A 17,141-nucleotide genomic window follows, 5' to 3' on the forward strand; every position below is an offset into this window, starting at 1 on the left:
TGTTGCCCTGCTTCTTGTGTCTCTACTTCCCCTGTCTACAGCTATAACAGCTCATGCAGAAGCCTGTGTGACTCTGCTCTGTGATTAATGGCTCCCAGTTCTGATGACTGATTGCCTACGCCAGTTTTAATCACGCCAGCTTCATTTGCTATTGAATCATCTGGAAATGGCACTTGTGGCTCACTGTGTAACGACATGCAACAAGACAGGGAGCGGCATAAGAATTCTCCACTGGTTGGCTTACCTATGTCTGAAATCTTTATTTCTGACAGAAGACAGGAAAGCAGGGAACAGAAGAAAGAATGAGGTGTTAGCAGCTCAGTTCGATGCATTATTAGCAGATTGAAAACTTGACAGTATACAATGCAATAATAAATAAAGACTTAGCTGGAATGACACTGATATATTTTGTATTGGATATTACTTGGCAGTGAGCTCACTTATGTACCGCTGCATATCACAAAGCAAGTGTGATCTCACCTGCTTGCAGTTATTCGCTTATGCAGGAGATAGGACCAGGCAGACTTCATCATTCAGAGCAGTACTGGGCTAAATATACGTAGGTGCAGATACCTTTACAGGTTTTTTTTTGCTCTCAGTCAAAGCAAAACCGTGTGATTTACAAAGGTAACTCAACGGCTGCAGTTACGGGTGGCAGTTCATCGCCGTAACCTCGTGAACGTCAGCCCAGAGGACTGAAACTATAACGAGCTGGCCATTTTTCATAGGTCTAGTTACATACCTAGCTGCAGTCATCTGCAACCCACAATGCATTTGCTGTCCTCTCCGCAACAGAACACTACACTCAAAAGATGCTCCCCCCCCCGCCCCCAACAAAACCCAAAAGCCACATAGTGAGGGTGTTAATCTCCAAGGAGACACTGATTTGAGAAGACACAAGCAAATGGCATTTAGTCCGAAAGCAATGGCTTTCTTCCATAGCTTTTAGTCAGCCTGCATCTGAACTCACTTACTTTAGAGCACACCAGAGTGAAGAAATGTTTATTAGATCCAGTAACCTAAGTGTTTGCACAGATGAAGCAGCAATCGTTCCAGCAGATTTAACTCTGGAGTAAATTTAACTCTGTGGCTCTACACAAAAGCCAGCAAGGCCACTCTGTCAAGGCTTCCAATTTTCTCTTTTCCAATCAGGAAATACTCTGCAAAACCTCCGCTGGGTCTGGTATTTCCACTGACAATGAAACAGGGATCAGGTTTTCACAGTTGTACTTCTGGGAATGAGATATTAATCCCACTCAGTTGCAATGGGATTTGGGCCCCAAATCACCTAGGCTCTTCTGGAAACCTCACCTTTGGCTGTTAAAATAACTCTCTGGCACTGGAAGAATATTGCGTTCTTTCACGTGGAACTGGGCTGAAGATTTATCCCAGCTTTCCACTTTACAAACATGAGAGATATTATGTTCTCGTATATCACGTAACAGAATAGCAAGAATCAGGTTCTTGCTTATTTATTCAAAAGGTCCGCCAGCCCTCTGGGGTGTGACTGCAAACATCTCATCGTGGGCTCTTTCATTTTCACCTGTGGCCTTGTGGAGCAAATGGGAACACAAAGCAATGCTGTACGTGCCCCTGCTGCTCTAGTAAGCTGCCTAGTAAGCTTCCACATGGCAGTCCTTGCAGAAATGGAGCCTTGTTTTCGTCCCCAGCAGCCAGGACATTAAATCCAATTAGAGCAGGGAGATTCTTACTTTCTGGAAGATTCTCGCTTTCAGGGCACATCTTGAGAGGTAAATGGGAATGTGAACCTTCCTACCACACTAACCTCGTATTGACCTCTCAGGACTTTAGGTCAGGTCCTTCAAGCAGAAACGCCCCATTCACAAACACTGGTTTAACCCTATTGACTTTCCTGGAGTGACTCTCGTCTGGCCACAGAGTCCAGAATCAGGCCCTGGTGCTTTGAAGTGGGTAATTGTATTTATTGTGGAAATTTTAGATAGGGAAAATATCCCCAATGAGGTCAATTTCAAATTTTGATTCTGTCACAATCTGTTTCATTTCCTTAGAACTTCTGACTAATCTATACTTTTCCCTCCCCTTCCTTGTTTTTAATGGATGTCCCTTGACAAGCCTCCCTATTTCTCCTAATATATATTTTTTCCTTTGTTATTTGGGGTTAAAAGGAAACACTTCACTTACTTTCAGATGATCCGTCTATATGTTCACCCTGACACTACTGTTCAGCTGGGAACTGGGGGCGGCTGATATATTTGTCCCCCCAAAAAACAACTGGAAAAACAGAGTCAGTGACTCCCTAGGGTGATCGTCCTGCCTTAATTATGAATGATCGTCTGTCCTGATTAACCTCTACATATCATCATCAGTGCTGAGTCCTTCCAAGTTTAGGTTATCTCAGAGGCTGATTTTTAATTTTAAGAATTCCCCCTGGTCTCTAGCTACATGAAAAGGCTGACACCAACACAGTTTGATTTAGCAGCACAGAAATGTGTCAATATTTTTGGTGTGTGATTCAGTTCTGGAAGAACTTGTTAGGGCTGTGTTTCTCTGGTGTAAATCAAAGTCAGCAGAGTTGCAGAAGAGGCAAATCTGGGCTGCTTTTTTTCTGCTTTGCTGATTTTTTTTTAAAGAGTTTTGCTCATTTTCCTTTTGGGTACATAAGACTTCTGCAGAACTTAAGGGCATAATTATAATGGCCACACTCAGCACATGTACCTCAGCTCCAGTATGTTGGTGACATTGCCAGAGGGAAAGATCCTTCGGATGTAGTTGAAATCTCCAACATAAAGACTTCCATCAGACCCACACGTAAGGGCGACAGGAGCCAGGAGTTTGTTCCCATCTGCAAGACCATTGCAGCTTGGACAAGAAATGCTACGTCTGCGGCCGTTGCCCATAATACTTCCGATTACAGGTGGCTGCTGGGAAATAAACTGGTTTTCCCCGTTTCCTTTATGCAAGATGCCTAGAGAGAGAAAACAACAATAAGGAAATTAAAGAGAGACAGGGAAACTGAGACCAAAGGGAGCACAAAGCGGCCATGCTGGATGGCAGCTGGGGAATTTGTCAAGTGGCCAGGGCATGGTTCAGTGATGGGCTTGGCAGTGTTAGGTTTATGGTTGGACTCGATGTTCTTAAAGGTCTTTCCCAACCTAAATGATTCTATGAAGGTTTATCATCTTTCACAGTATTGTTTTTTGACTGTTTCAGTTGAGGAGCCCCTTCTCTGAAGTAAGTATTTTTTATAGACCCATTACATTTCCTGCAGAACAAAAGTATGTAGGGAGAACAAGGCTGTCTTTACCTTTGAACGAAATACACTTTTCAGCATCTCATGAATTTTGACCTGCCTTTTCTGTCCCTCCTTGCCCTGTAATTTCCAGCCTACCAGGTAAAAAAAGGAAATTACATAGCTCACAGAAAAGTAAGCGGCAGGAAGACCATGGTGCCTTCTCTAGAGAAACGTTTTAACTGCAAAGCTCTAGAGGAGCTCTGCTTATGTTCCCTCTAAGTGTAGTGTTTTCAGCAGTGGTGTGGACTGAATTAGATGTTTGCTCCCATACCACTGCTATCATCCAGAAGGACACAGTGCTTCCATCTCTGGAACATGTTCTGATCAGCTTTCAAACCTCCCTGCTGCAGCCCTGAGCAACCTTCAAGGACTCTGGCACCTTCCAGCCTCCCTTATGACCCATGAAGCCTCTCATTTCTGGGAGTAGACTTGCACATTGGAGGATGTGGCTCAGTGGTAGGTCCAATCTGAACAGGCTCCCATTTGTTATTTTAGGAATATTTTCCTTGTTAATCCCCTTCTTTTAAGACACTATGTAGTTAGATATGCTGACATTCAACTAGTTCACGATGGCCACCTTCTTTTGGATTTACGTACACCATATTGCTTCTAAATGTAGGTTACTAGAAATAATTTGTTAGTAAAATACATGTGGTGGTCAGGCTTCTTCCCTTTCCTTTTCCTGAGTTCTTAATGATAAGAAACAACTGGGCCTTGCAACAATGTGTTATTCCTCTGTTATGTGTTACAGTCAACCTACCACTTTGTATGTTGAGGGCATGATGTTTGTCCAGGGACCACCCTCCAAGTTTGGAAGCATCGATTTCATAACCCTGAAGCACAGCTGTCCTCTTCTCCCACAGAATCAAGTCAGGACAGGATTCATACTCGTAACCTACTGAAACTATGAACAAGAGAGAAGCAAAAGACCCCCCAGATTAGTAACGCAGAAATGCAAAATCAGCACACACCGAGTTTCCACCGAGCAGGGGTAAGAGCATTTCTACAGGCAACTGTCAGTTTAATTTAAAATGTCATCATCGTAATGCACAGGCTTTCTCTTTAAAGGCCATCTTGCATTTAAAAAGATCAACGCAGTTGTAGATGTTGGGCAAATGTGCTAAATATTTAAAAGGCACTGTTCTAAAGACATATTTTAAAACAATGGGTATTTGAGAGTGTAAACCACTGCTGGACTCTTAAATGGGAGCATTTTACTCCTATCTAGTATCTTTGATCTAAGACTGCATGTAAGGAACTTGCTAAAAATCATGGCCATTCTTGGAAAGTAAAGATTTACACAAATGAGGCACGGGGCAGTGAGTCCCTCAGAGACAGGAGTCTTAAACCAGGTTGACTTGTGATCATTGTTAATGTCAAAAGGCTACATAGCAAAACGTGGTTTGCTTGCCATGATGTCTAATCAGAGCCTTTCAGGAGTAACTCTGCTGAGCACATTAGAGATGCTTAAGAGCAAAATTATGTCAGTAAAAGGAAAATCATGTTTTTTGACAGAATAATGATTCCTTTTTTATTTTCTCAGAAGAAGCAGGACCAGTTTAACTGGTCTGCTTTTCATCTGCCCTCCCTGATCTTTTCAGCACTAACAGCTGAAGCAGAGCAGAACTGCAAGTTCTACACAAATGAAAAGCAATTACACGGCTCTTTTTTTTTTTTTTTTACTAGATAAAAATAAACGTCTGATCTTACAAGTTTCCCAGCCTCCTTGAAAAGTGCTGAGCACTGAGTGAACTGAGTGAACTCAGGATCCCCCATCAGAATCAGCCAGTATCAGAGGAAGATGTAATTTAGGAAATGAAGGCTTGATATTTTCCACTGTTCTAGAGGTGGGAATCATTGAAAGCCTGAATGCTGATGTCCTCAGACCTGTGTGAGTACTCTAGGACTGCAGAGCTGCATCACGGAGCACTCCAGGACTCACTGCTGATCTAGCACCTCAAAGAGCATGTAAGTATAGTCTTTCAGGATATGCTACCAGGACATGTTTCTCATTGTGGACTCCAAACTGGGTAAGGCTCAGCACGTCATATCATCCAGCCTGCTCAGGGTAGCTGAGCCTGAGTGGGAGGAGGGCACCCATTCTTCCTCCTAGAAAACACGGCACCCTACAGCTCCTCTAGAGAGACTTATCTTCAGTTGGGCTATGATGCATCACTGAACCACCCTTCTGTCACCAAGAGCTCTATTTGCTAATCTGGGATCTCTCCATCTTGCTGATATCATTGTCTTGACAGATTGAAAGGTACAGTCTAGAGTCTGTTGAAGACCTGTTAACTGAATGTCTGCTGGTTCTTGATCAGATAGGCTGCAAACGCTGCAGAGCAGCATCACCTCCGCTCCCTATACAAGCAAAGCACCCCCTTCCCTCCATCATCTTCACACAGGGCTCACTGGGCGAGGTCTGGGATGGCAGCAGGAAGAGGAATGAAGTGTGCCTCTGCATACATATTATACCCACAGCTTCCTGCCCCAGCAAGGACTTCAGGTTCTGCCCCTGCAGAGTGGGTGGCATGGACCATACTGCTTGGAGCAGAGGATGTGGCACCCTGAGTATGCAAGTCCTCCTGCTCCCTGCCTCGAAGCTTCTCACAGTCCTTTGCAGATGTAAATACATGCACAAGGGACAAAAGAGGGGAACATCAGGCCCTTTTTTCGGGATTTCGTGCCTGAATGAGTAATGAAGGGGAAACTGTAAGATTAGAGCAACCTTGAAGGTCAGGCACAAGGAATTTGGAGATTAACACTTAGTTCTAGGGATTTCTTTCGAAGCAGCACTGACAGCTTTTGGCTATAGGTGAGAGGTGGCCAAATGCCTCTAGTCCCAGCTCATTCCTTCTGTATGAATACGATGGTAGCAGCTCAGGATGTATGTGCTGGGCCAGGAGCCAGGGAACAGATAAGTATTCATCTGCTGGGGAAATGTGTGCTGTCTGAACAGCTGGGCCTAACCCTCTCCAAGGAAACAGCAGTGAGCCAGCAGGGACCATTTTCTGTGTTAGCAGTTGGACCATACCGATCTAGGACAAGGTCTGTGTATTGCCTCGTAGCTGCTTCTAAAAAGAGACACAAGCCCTGGGGTCACCTACCGAAGGCTTCTGAGAGCCCATACACTTTCTGGCTGTAGACATCTGTCTTATCCCAGATGAAATAATAGGACAGGTCTGGAGCAGCTGCAAACCACTTTCTGAAGAGGCGTCCCTCGACGGCCACCATGAGGTGGACTTTCATGAGGTTGAAGGGGATGGTGGGATGGGTCATGCTGATCCTCAGGACTGATTTGTAGCCAGCTGTGCGACTGCTCAGGTAACTCACTTTTATTTTACTACCGGAAACGTTAATCTCCTCCTGTAGAGCCTGTGGAAAAGCAATCCAGGAGGTGTTAAATCAGCAGTGAGCAGACAGGAAAAGGGAATGAAGCTGTAATATATCAAACACACCTTTAAAAAAGCTGTGGTAGACATGTCTAGAAAAGCACACCTAGTAGGCATCAATTATAAAATCATATATGTAATTTATAGGGTTAGTCCTGGAAGCCAAGGAATGCCCCCCTCTTTCTCCATCTCTGTTACATGGGACAACAGGAGACCAAAGTATCACATTTACGTCAGTGTTTACTATGGGACTCTCTGCTAAAAGGAGACCCAGGACCCATGGTGAAGGGAGCTTGGTGTCTGAGATTATTCCAGTCCATCAGTTTAACTTCCATTTTCTGTCTTTTATCTTTGTAGGTTTCTATGGCTGCTAATTTTTGTCTTTTTTCCAGTAAATTATCAAGCCCTGCTTGGCCTGTATCCTTATGGATGTTCCCCAGTCCTGATCACAACCTGCCACTCTCTCCATGTCATTAGTGAATCCTGCTTCCACCCTTCCTCCTCTGACTTACCCACCTCTCCTTCTTTGAAACTGCTCCTCTCCTACCTCATCTCTGACCCTCTTTGCCTGATCCACCTCTAGCCTTTTTTTTCCTGGGTCTTGGTCCTTATTTTCTGACCTCATATTTGCCCCTACTTACCCTGGTCCTTGCTTAAAATTCCTGTACGAAGAAGCTCTTGGCCTCACCTACCATCATCAAGCCCTCTCCCCTCCTTTACATTCTCCCTTCCCCTCTCTTTCCAAATTCCTCTGTATTCTAGGTGAGTTACTTCATTTTGTCCTCCAGCCATGCAGTGTGGGTATTTCTGGCTGACCAGAAGAGTCATCTCACAGGGCTCCATTTCAGTACAGAATTTCACAGAAGACTGGAGAAACAGCAAGGAAAGTTTTGTCTGCCCCTGTTCTGCTTTGAGAATAGAGAAACCTCAGTAAAGATGGGATTTTAAGCTAATTTCCGGAACAGGCTGCCCAGAGAGGTGGGGGAGTTGCCATCCCTGGAGGTATTTAAAAGATGTGTAGATGTGGCACTTCAGGGCATGGTTTAGGAGACATGGTGGTGTTGGGTTGGCAGTTGGACTTGGATGATCACAGAATCACAGAATCACAGAATGCCAGGTTGGAAGGGACCTCAGGGATCATCTAGTCCAACCTTTCTAGGAAGAGCACAGTCTAGACAAGACAGCCCAGCACCCTGTCCAGACGACTCTTGAAGGTGCCCAACATGGCCGAGTCAGCCCCTTCCCTGGGGAGATTATTCAATGGTGACTGTCCTCACTGTGAAAAATTTCCCTCTTGTGTCCAATCGGAATCTCCCCAAGAGCAACTTGTGTCCATCCCCCTTGTCCTCTCCATGTGACTCCATGTAAAAAGGGACTCTCCATCTTCTTTTCCAAGCTTAATGATTCTATGATTCTGTGATTCTAATTTACCTGCTAAAATATAATCAGATCTTAAAATTATATTTTTTTTAGTTGGAGAAATCCAGGGAAATTTTCTGGAAGGCAATACAATGTACATCCTTGCTCTTATGCTGACTTTCTCATGCAAAATACTGATATAAAAGGGAATTTCTTTCTTAAGTCTTGGGGGAAAAAAAATTAGTTGTCACCTTCCAGAAAATGTCATTTCTAGGTAAGCACCCAACATGGACATTTTCTGCATAAGCTGGCAACCTTCGGCAAAGTTTAAAAGATGAAGGCAGAAGCTTAGCAGTGAGCTGGAAAACTTGGTCTGATAATGGGATGTGTCAGAAGGTCACAGCCGGCACTGTTCTCTCCTGCGCCGCTTCTGAAATGCTTTGCTGTGCTGGACCCTAAATAGCTGTGGAAATACTTCCCCAGCAATAAACACCTTTTGTAATATTAAGAGCATAGAGGATCGAAGGCAGGTGGGTCAAGAGATCCACCCATCAGGAGGGGATCAGAGCATCCTGGTGTCCTCTGAGCTATGTGGCTCCTATACTTAAACTTCCCTGGCGTGACAAGTTGCTCATCTCTTACAAGTTTTCTGGTTAGCCTTATAAATAACGACAAATCTTGTAATCTGCCCCCTTAAAAGACCTCTTCTAAGCTATTATCCAAGGCCCAACACTTTTTCAAGTGATAACTTACAGCCTCTGAGCTGCCAAGTTGCAGCACTTGACAAACAGACACATCCAGAAGTCAAAGCGCTGTTCCACTGTGCTCATAAATATTTACTTTCTCTAATGCAGCCTTTTCAATTTACATATCTCAGTGCTTAGGAGGCTGAAAAATTACAGAACTGGGAAAACCCAGGGATTTTAAAATATATTTTATGAGCTCAGCAACAAGCTAGGCTGGGACCAGGCTCAACCAGAGACCAGCTGACCTAAGCTGCAGTAAAGGTGATCCCTTGTATCAAATCTGTCTTCATAGGTAACCCCTCTAGGAAAAAGCCAGGCAGAAATAAGTGTCACGGAGGTACTATTTGCAACGTCTGGTTCAAATCCGTGTCAGAAATAATTATTTTTCTCTGTCATGATCTGTCTCTGCTGTCTGCCATTCGGAGAAAGGGTCAGCACAGCGGTACCACGGCCCTGAGCAGCACAAGGGGCTGCGTTTAGAGGCGCCTGCTTGAAGAGCAGATTCAAATGGTAATTCAGATTATCCAAAATGCATTTGTAGTTCGTACGTAGTGCTGAACTAGCAACAAAGCAGGGCATTGGTGGGGAGAGTATAATCCAGTAGAACACTGGTGGGAGAAGAGGGGAAAAATAAGCTTTAAAATACTCTGAATGCACCGAAAGTAATGACAGCTGAATTGTGCCCTTATTTCTATTTGGCATTTGCTGTTTGGCCCAGATAAATTTGTATGCTGTGTCTGGGGTCCTTGTGAAAGACTTGGGCTCTTAAGAGTTTATCACAGCCTAACCGATGTAATCTGCTCTTGAGAAGTGGCCCAGCCACCAGGCTGGGCAGGCAGAAGAGCTGGCTCTTCAGGCTTACATGGGATTTCCACAATTTAGCAATTTTCACTGCTGTGTTCCCTTTGCTCCTCGGTGTTGATCTATGCTTGTGTTAGTGGCAATTCTTCCACTCTTTGCATGAGAAAACGTAGAAAATTGTGTTTCTGTGTGCTGGGTTACACATTTCTCTTACAGCTGCTCCACTCCGCCAGCAGGCAAGGCACGGAACAATCGATATTTTTTTTAATATGATTCTCAGAAGGAATTTTGAGAAAGTAAGTCATTTAGGGCCTGATTCAGGGGCCTGGATATAGGCATCTAGTGCTTTTGAGATGTTCTATGATATCCAGAACCTCTGCAAGGAGGTGACAGATCTAACATGGACCTTCCTGAGATCTCCGCCTTTCTAAAGCTGCAGCTGAAGGCCTGAAGGGACACTTCTAGACATCTTAAATGGCACCAAATCTCTCTTTAGACACCTGAATCAAACACTTCAAATGTATTATTTGGTCTTTTGAATGTATCTGGGTAGAGGACACTGCATTTATTTGTTGGAGCTCATGAGGTTCCTATCTGCCCACTTGTCAAAATCTCTTTCCCAGCCCTGCCATCCGCTTTTCACCTCCTCCCAGCTATGTGCTCACACCTTTTATATTTAACATTTCTCTACTGAGAACTGCGTATTATAAGTTCATTTTATATGCAGCTGCAGAAACTGACGGCTAGGTTATTTTTTATTGTATGTATATCCAGTATAGAAATGAAAAACAGTTAACTTCCTAACTGAAGTACAGTCAGGACTCTGCCACAAAATCAGATTCTTTTGTATACTTGTGCACCACAAACTCTGTTAGCCTTCAGCTGGCAATATCGGAGGAGGAATATGGTTTTATGGGTTTTAGCTCAATCATTTGGCATGTGGGAAGAGTCCTGCTCTTCACATTTGGGATTCATCTTATCCAAACGTAGGAACCTAAAAGTTAGAAGTCTGCTCTGAGCTACTCTTCTAGGTCTCTCCATGGCCAATGGGCAGAGACAGGCTCTTCAGAAGGTTGCCCTTGCCACAGAAACTTGAGAGTGGGATTCAATTCCAGTTTAAAGCGCCTAAAGCCAGACGGCGACACACATGTGCGTGCATGTGAGGTAGGTATGTAAGCATCAATTATAGCCAGCGGACATCTAACCAGTACTGTCAGTGGGAACCAGATACCTTCAAGATGGTCAGCTTAACTGATCCGTAGGCCCTGCCGACAGTATTGATTAGACTTCTGTCAGCTTTAATGGGAGCTCAGGCGTCTAGCACACATCCAGACGACCGTGCGTGAACACCTTATTTAGGTGCCATAATCTCAAAGTGAATCCCACCTAGTTCTTAATTAGATTCCATAACTACAGGTGTCTAGTGCAATTTGGGATGCCCAAGTTATGTGTGACATTCACAAAGGGTTGGCAGATATAATGCAGGACAGTGACAGGGGGATCGTTCTGGATTGGCAGTTGGAGGCCAAGCACGACACCTGCAGGACATTTCAAATGGCACTAAACATCTGCAGTGAGGGTGGTGAAGTACTGGCCCCAGTTGCCCAGTGAGGTGGTCGATACTCCATCTGTGAAAACATTCAAGGCCAGGTTGGACGGGGCTCTGAGTGACCTGATCGAGTTGAAGATGTCCCTGCCCATGGCAGGGGGGTTGGACTAGATGGCCTCTGAAGGTCCCTCCCAATCCAAACCATTCTGTGATTCTGTGATCTATAGCCAAGAAACTGTATCAAACCATTGCTTATGATCCACTTCCCCGGCTGTTTTCACAGTCGATAGACACACTCTTATTGGAGAGGAGTATTAGAACGTCTTAGTTCAATAGATAAAATTAACATAATCTAACGAGTGTCCTACCAAATAATGAGTGAGGTTATGATTACAGTTGCACTGTATCAAATATTTGCTTCTTTCCCAGGCAGCGCTGAACGTTACCTTTCACGGTGCTTATTGGTTTTGGAAAAAAGAGACGTGAAAACCGAACCAAGAATTTGCAATCTGATGGACTTTACAAGACATAGGACTTAATTAGTAACTACGCTGGGACAAACCTGGTGACTGCAATTGGAAATTAGTGTGAGAAAGGATCACAGGATTTGGTCCAGAGGGAAGAGGAAAGAGACCACTAGCTTTATTTGTTGCTGGGTTCAGTACCTGGTGTATTAAAATTAGAAGTATAAAGTGACTTCTTTCCTCATTAACGTTATCGCAACCCTGACGGAGTCAAGCAGGAAGCACACAATTTGTTGCTACACTTGTTATTTCTGCCTTGGCAGACTATTATTTGTCACTAAAAGCAGTACCCAGGACATGTCAAATGTTGGCACCTAAAACCCAGGGAATAACATGCCCAAGAAAGGAAAGCTTGAATGTTGCTACATCCATGTGTGTCAACACAGTGAGCATTTTTAAGGAAAATGGATAATTTAGTTGTCTGGACTATTCAGTTTAAAACCCAACTCTCCATTTGGCAAAATACTTTGAATCCACAGCAGGTTGTTAAACTACTTTATCTGACTCACACTTCCTTAAAAAAGGAAAACAGGGACTAGAAATTAAAGGTAAGCCTCTTGCTTTGCTCATCTATCCCAAATGTCATGAAATGCAATAAAATCCAGGTGCTCCACAGGCTGGCTGCTTGCCAGCTGTCTGCTGGCTGACTGCACATCTCAGCACCTTTGTAGCGTGAGAGGTATGCCTTCAAACCCTGAGAAAGTTCATGCCTGACACTCACCACCAAGGTCCGTAATGCCCAGGGGGTGAAATTTGCTCCTGAACAGAATAAAGGCATTAGAGTGTAAGTAAGTGGTCCATCAGCCTTGCACTGGGCATACTGAATGCCAAAGGGCTGCCCAAAGGCTTGTGGTGGGTCACATTAGGACCCAAGGGAACGTCAGGGAGATGTGCCAGGGGAGGGTGAGGCTGGGTATCAGGAAAAGGTTCTTCCCCCAGAGGGTGGTGGAGCCCTGGAACAGGCTCCCCAGGGAGGCATCACGGCACCAGCCTGGCGATATTCCAGAAGCGCTTGGACAAGGCCCTCAGAGCCACGGTGTGAATTTGGGGTGTCCTGTGCAGGGACAGGAGTTGGACTCGATGATCCTTGCGGGTCCCTTCCAGCTCAGGACATTCTACGATTCTATGATCTGGGGGTCCCAGCCCACCTCCTGCGGATGAGAGGTGAAAGCAAAGCAGGTTTTCACTGTTGGCCGCAAGTGCTGTGCCTCCATCTCTCAGGGATAAGGGAAAACAAGCCTTCTGGCTAAATCTGTGCTTGTGAGTGAGCGCTCCTGGCCAGTGTCTGAAAAATGGTGTAACAAATGGGGAATGCTTCTTTTCAGCAAAGTAGGGGAATAAGAAAGACACAGAATAGTTGTGTTGGTATTGCTCAAAGCAGGTAAAACAAGCAGAGAAAGAACTGGATTATGTTCCCCTCGGTTCATACCTGGATTTCAGGAACGATAGGCCCTTTCTCTGAGCAGGAACTTGCAAAAGCTGTCAGAGGAGACGGGGAGACCACAGGGTTGGGCCGGGCGAAGTTACTGAGGTCACAGCTTGGGATCTCATTCTCTTCATGCCTCATGACTATGGTTTCCATCACGAAGAAGCGATCCCATGGCAGCCACAGCGTGTGCTCCTGGGTGATGAAGGGAGCCCGCTCGAAGTGCAGGATAATGGAGATGCCACCGATGGTAACGAGATCAAAGCTGTTTTAAGAGACGGAATACAAAGTTAGTGCAAACACCACCCTGTGTGTTTGTACCAATTCCTTAACAAGGACCCCAGAAAAAAAAAATCGCAGGAAATATAATTACCCACATTTTGCAAGCATAAAACCTACAGCAAAGAGGCTTTAGCTGGGTATGAGCAAGTGGCAGAGGCAGGAGTACAAACTCAGCTTCTTTGGATGTTGTACTCACATATATTAAAAACATACCCATCCCTTCCTTTGCGACAAACGTTTATCTTTGTTATTGCGTTTCTAGTGTTATTTGACCATACGTACTCATTTTCTTTCTTTCTTTTTTAAGTATTTATCATCTAAACGCAGTCACAGACTGGATCAATCCACACGATGAAATAAACTGTTTGGAAAGCAGCTTCTCTGACACACCACCCTATAAATTGTCTTGGCATCACTGCTAACCTGACTAATACCTAATGCAACCCAGGGAACATGTGGAGCCCAGTCGGGGACCTACTGCACAAGGCACGGGGAAGAAATGAACCCCAGGCAGGCAGTCTTTGTACCACAGCACTCAGCACATCGTCTTTTTTGACGCTTAATCATTTAGAGCAGGGCAGATAAGTTACTGCTTGTGGTCTGCAACTTGGCCCCATGCTACCTCCAGCAAAGTGGCTTTTTTGCCTGCGTTAGTGTTGGACGTTATGTTGGGCTAATGGACAGAGCTGTATGAAAGGGTGTTACCTCGATAAGGAAAATATTCCTCCTCTGAATGTAAAGATGTTGGGATAGGGGTTTGGGTTTTATCTTAGTTTTGTATTTAAACTTCACGACGGAGATTTTATGAAGCACCACAGGATGCATCTACTATGTATAGACTCAAAAAAGAGGTGTTAACTGAGACAGGAAGGGATTTCAGCACAATTTGAAAGCCTCTCCTTTTCGCTGCTTTGGTGTTTTTCTCAGTAGCTATTCGGTCGCAATGCCAAATGTGTGTTTCAGGCAAAGAAAGTTTTCTCATCCCTGCTTCTCACTTTTGAAGCTTGGCGCTAGTGTGTGACAGTCTCACGGAGATTTTAAGCACGTGAATAGGCTCGCTGGCTGCAGCGGAGCTGCTCACGTGCTTACGAGCCACGTGCTTAAGTAGGTACCTCTCTGTGCATCCTGAGAACGAGGGTCTGAAAGCACTCTGACAGCTAAAAGTCAGACTCGATGCACCCTGTAATTACACGATAAGAAAGAAGCTGAAAAAAGTATTTAAAATTATCTTTTAAATTAATTATGAGGCTTTCAGATCGGCTGCAAAAATCCCAGAGGGGCAGCAATGGGTAGGAACTATTTTAAACAGAAAAAAAGACTTTGGCAAGCCATCATTCAGGAGAACCTTTTTTTTTCATGGCCAATAGACTGAGGTGCCATTTAGAAAATATAATTATGAAAAGAAAGTTATTCAGGAAAGAATTTTAAATTGAATCCATGGGAGGGAGTGGAAAGCATTTTAAAAAGCTAAGGACATGTTTATTCTACCACTCAAGTGGGGGCAAGAACTTCCCAGACCTATGTTGCTTGGCTTGCAACAGCCTGACGAGTAACTTGCTGGCCCTTGCCAGCAAAGCTGCGCAGCATTTGTGCTTTGATGAGAACATTTTTAACAGTCAATTAGCATTTGGCAAGCCCTTCGGCTAGGAGGGAGAAGCTTGCTCTGCATGAATCTGGGCACCGAAAGGGGCAACGGGAGGAAAGAAACAAACGTTACAAATGATGCTCAACAAGTTTTTAGGCAAGTGGGAAAGAGTTTTTATGTGGAAACACCTCCGTTTCACTCCGTTGTGAGCGGTTCTTGGCTTTATTGAGCCTGGGTCAGGGATGGTAACCTGCTAGGGGGAAACATCTTTCCCCCTCCCGCACCCCCAAAACAGGATGCAGAGGGGAAAGCACCACCACCATGTCAGGCTCCAGCAGCTGTGAAAACAGAGACAGGCAGTATTTTTTAGCAGACGCTGTTGCTCATGAGCCATTTTTCCCAGAGTCACAGGGTGCAGCTTTGAAGTTACCATGATGAACTGAACAAAAGTTAAAACCAATACCAAACAGAAAAGCCCAAACTGAAAACACCTCACTCCCAGCTTCCCTTAGCGAAATCAAATTTAACAAGAGTAAAACCGTCTTGGGATTGAAGGAACGAGATAATTTTATTTCTGGTTTTGCTGCTGATCTCTGATGTCTTTTTTATCACTCTGAAAAAATCATACTTGTACAGTCATATTGTTCTGTTTTTCTTAAAAGACTCTGGAGAGACAGGGCAAAGGATGAAATTCTCTATTTATCCACCAAGCAGGCTCAAAAAAAACCCCATAAAAATCCACAGCGAGGTGTAACCCTTTCTCATCTCTCTGCTCTGAAAGAGCCGTGCCAAAGTTGCTGAATGTGATGGCAGGTACACAATCCTGAAACAGTGTGGAGGCTTTTCTGCTGTTTTATTAACACCGCGCCCGCACCCATGGGATACTGAGGACTTACAGCCTGTATAAACTGCCAGTTTAATAAAATGTAAAGCTTTAATTAAAAATGTGGTTTATAATTCACTACTTCGATCCATCCACTAACTTTGCTTTACAGAGAAATCATGGATACAATAGAGCGGTTTGAGATCTGTCATTTTATCTTGCTGCCTTGTTATCTGAAAAAAAGGTCTGTGTCACAATAATTAAGCTAAAAACACATGGAAGTCTTGAAGTTATCAAAGATCTTTGCTCAGACTAAGTAATGTGACTTAGACAGGACCAGGATTTCACTATTAGAGGCTGTACCTGAGTATTGTAATAGGAGTGAAATCTACTTGTAGAGACCTGGAATAGAGTCAACCCACTTACAGGGGTGAAAAATTCAGTTCACTGTAATTTTAAAACTGAAATTTCACGTATGATACTCATTTTGAAACTTAGTCATGCCAAAAAAAACCCAACAAGCCAAACCCAAAGCAACAAAATCAGCTTAGGAACCAATCTAGCTAAACTGATGCAATTCTGGCTTTAAACTCCCTTACTTTAAAACACAGTTATTGCCCTGCTATCTGTAAACTGATTTGCTAAATCAATTTAAGGCAACTCAGTTCACGTTTTCAAAAGTATATATTCCTATGGTGAATATGCCAAATAATAAAGCCAGTGAGTTTTATGCAGTTATCTCATAACCCCTGGAAAAAGGGAACTGCTTGCATGTGTGCTCCCATTTTTGCTCCAAACCAGAATGACACCGAAGATGGTCCAGATGACCCACATGACTCTGCACTGCAATGGACTGGGAATGCCCCCAGTCTGCTGCTGTAGTTCAGGAGAAGCTATTTCTTGCTTAAGAATATCAACATTTTAAACCAAAGTGACTCAATCACGCAAAAACTGCACTGTGAAAAAGCTGATGAGAAGAGAGCCACGCTCTAATCAGAAAATGACTGAAAACTGTCAAAACACAGAATAGAAATCACAGAATTATAGAATGCCCTGAGCTGGAAGGGACCCACAAGGATCATCAAGTCCAACTCCCGTCCCTGGACAGGACAACCCCAAATTCACACCATGGCTCTGAGGGCCGTGTCCAAGTGCTTCTGGAATATCGCCAGCCTTGGTGCCGTGATGCCTCCCTGGGGAGCCTGTTCCAGGGCTCCACCACCCTCTGGGGGAAGAGCCTTCTGCTAATGCCCAGCCTAACCCTCCCCTGGCACATCTCCCTGCCATTCCCTTGGGTCCTGGTGGTCACCAGAGAGGAGAGACCAGCCCTGCCCCTCCTCCTCCCCTTGGGAGGGAGCTGCAGAGCGCCATGAGGGCTGC

At 44.5% G+C, this 17,141-nt stretch overlaps 1 protein-coding gene across 6 annotated transcripts in view; it reads right to left on the reverse strand.

Annotated features, from left to right (window-relative positions):
• TENM4 (teneurin transmembrane protein 4) overlaps positions 1–17,141 on the reverse strand; it is a 609,630-nt gene that overhangs the window by 62,031 nt on the left and 530,458 nt on the right. For all 6 annotated transcript variants that reach the window (XM_075076073.1, XM_075076149.1, XM_075076381.1 and 3 more), the window contains 4 exons: positions 13,075–13,336; positions 6,382–6,649; positions 4,035–4,178; positions 2,698–2,947 (listed from right to left, as the gene is read on the reverse strand). In XM_075076073.1, coding sequence (XP_074932174.1) covers positions 2,698–2,947; positions 4,035–4,178; positions 6,382–6,649; positions 13,075–13,336 — 924 coding nt within the window. The remainder of the gene's footprint in view (positions 1–2,697; positions 2,948–4,034; positions 4,179–6,381; positions 6,650–13,074; positions 13,337–17,141) is intronic.

This window comes from Phalacrocorax aristotelis, chromosome 1, assembly GCF_949628215.1.
Source record: "Phalacrocorax aristotelis chromosome 1, bGulAri2.1, whole genome shotgun sequence".
NCBI lineage: Eukaryota > Metazoa > Chordata > Aves > Suliformes > Phalacrocoracidae > Phalacrocorax > Phalacrocorax aristotelis.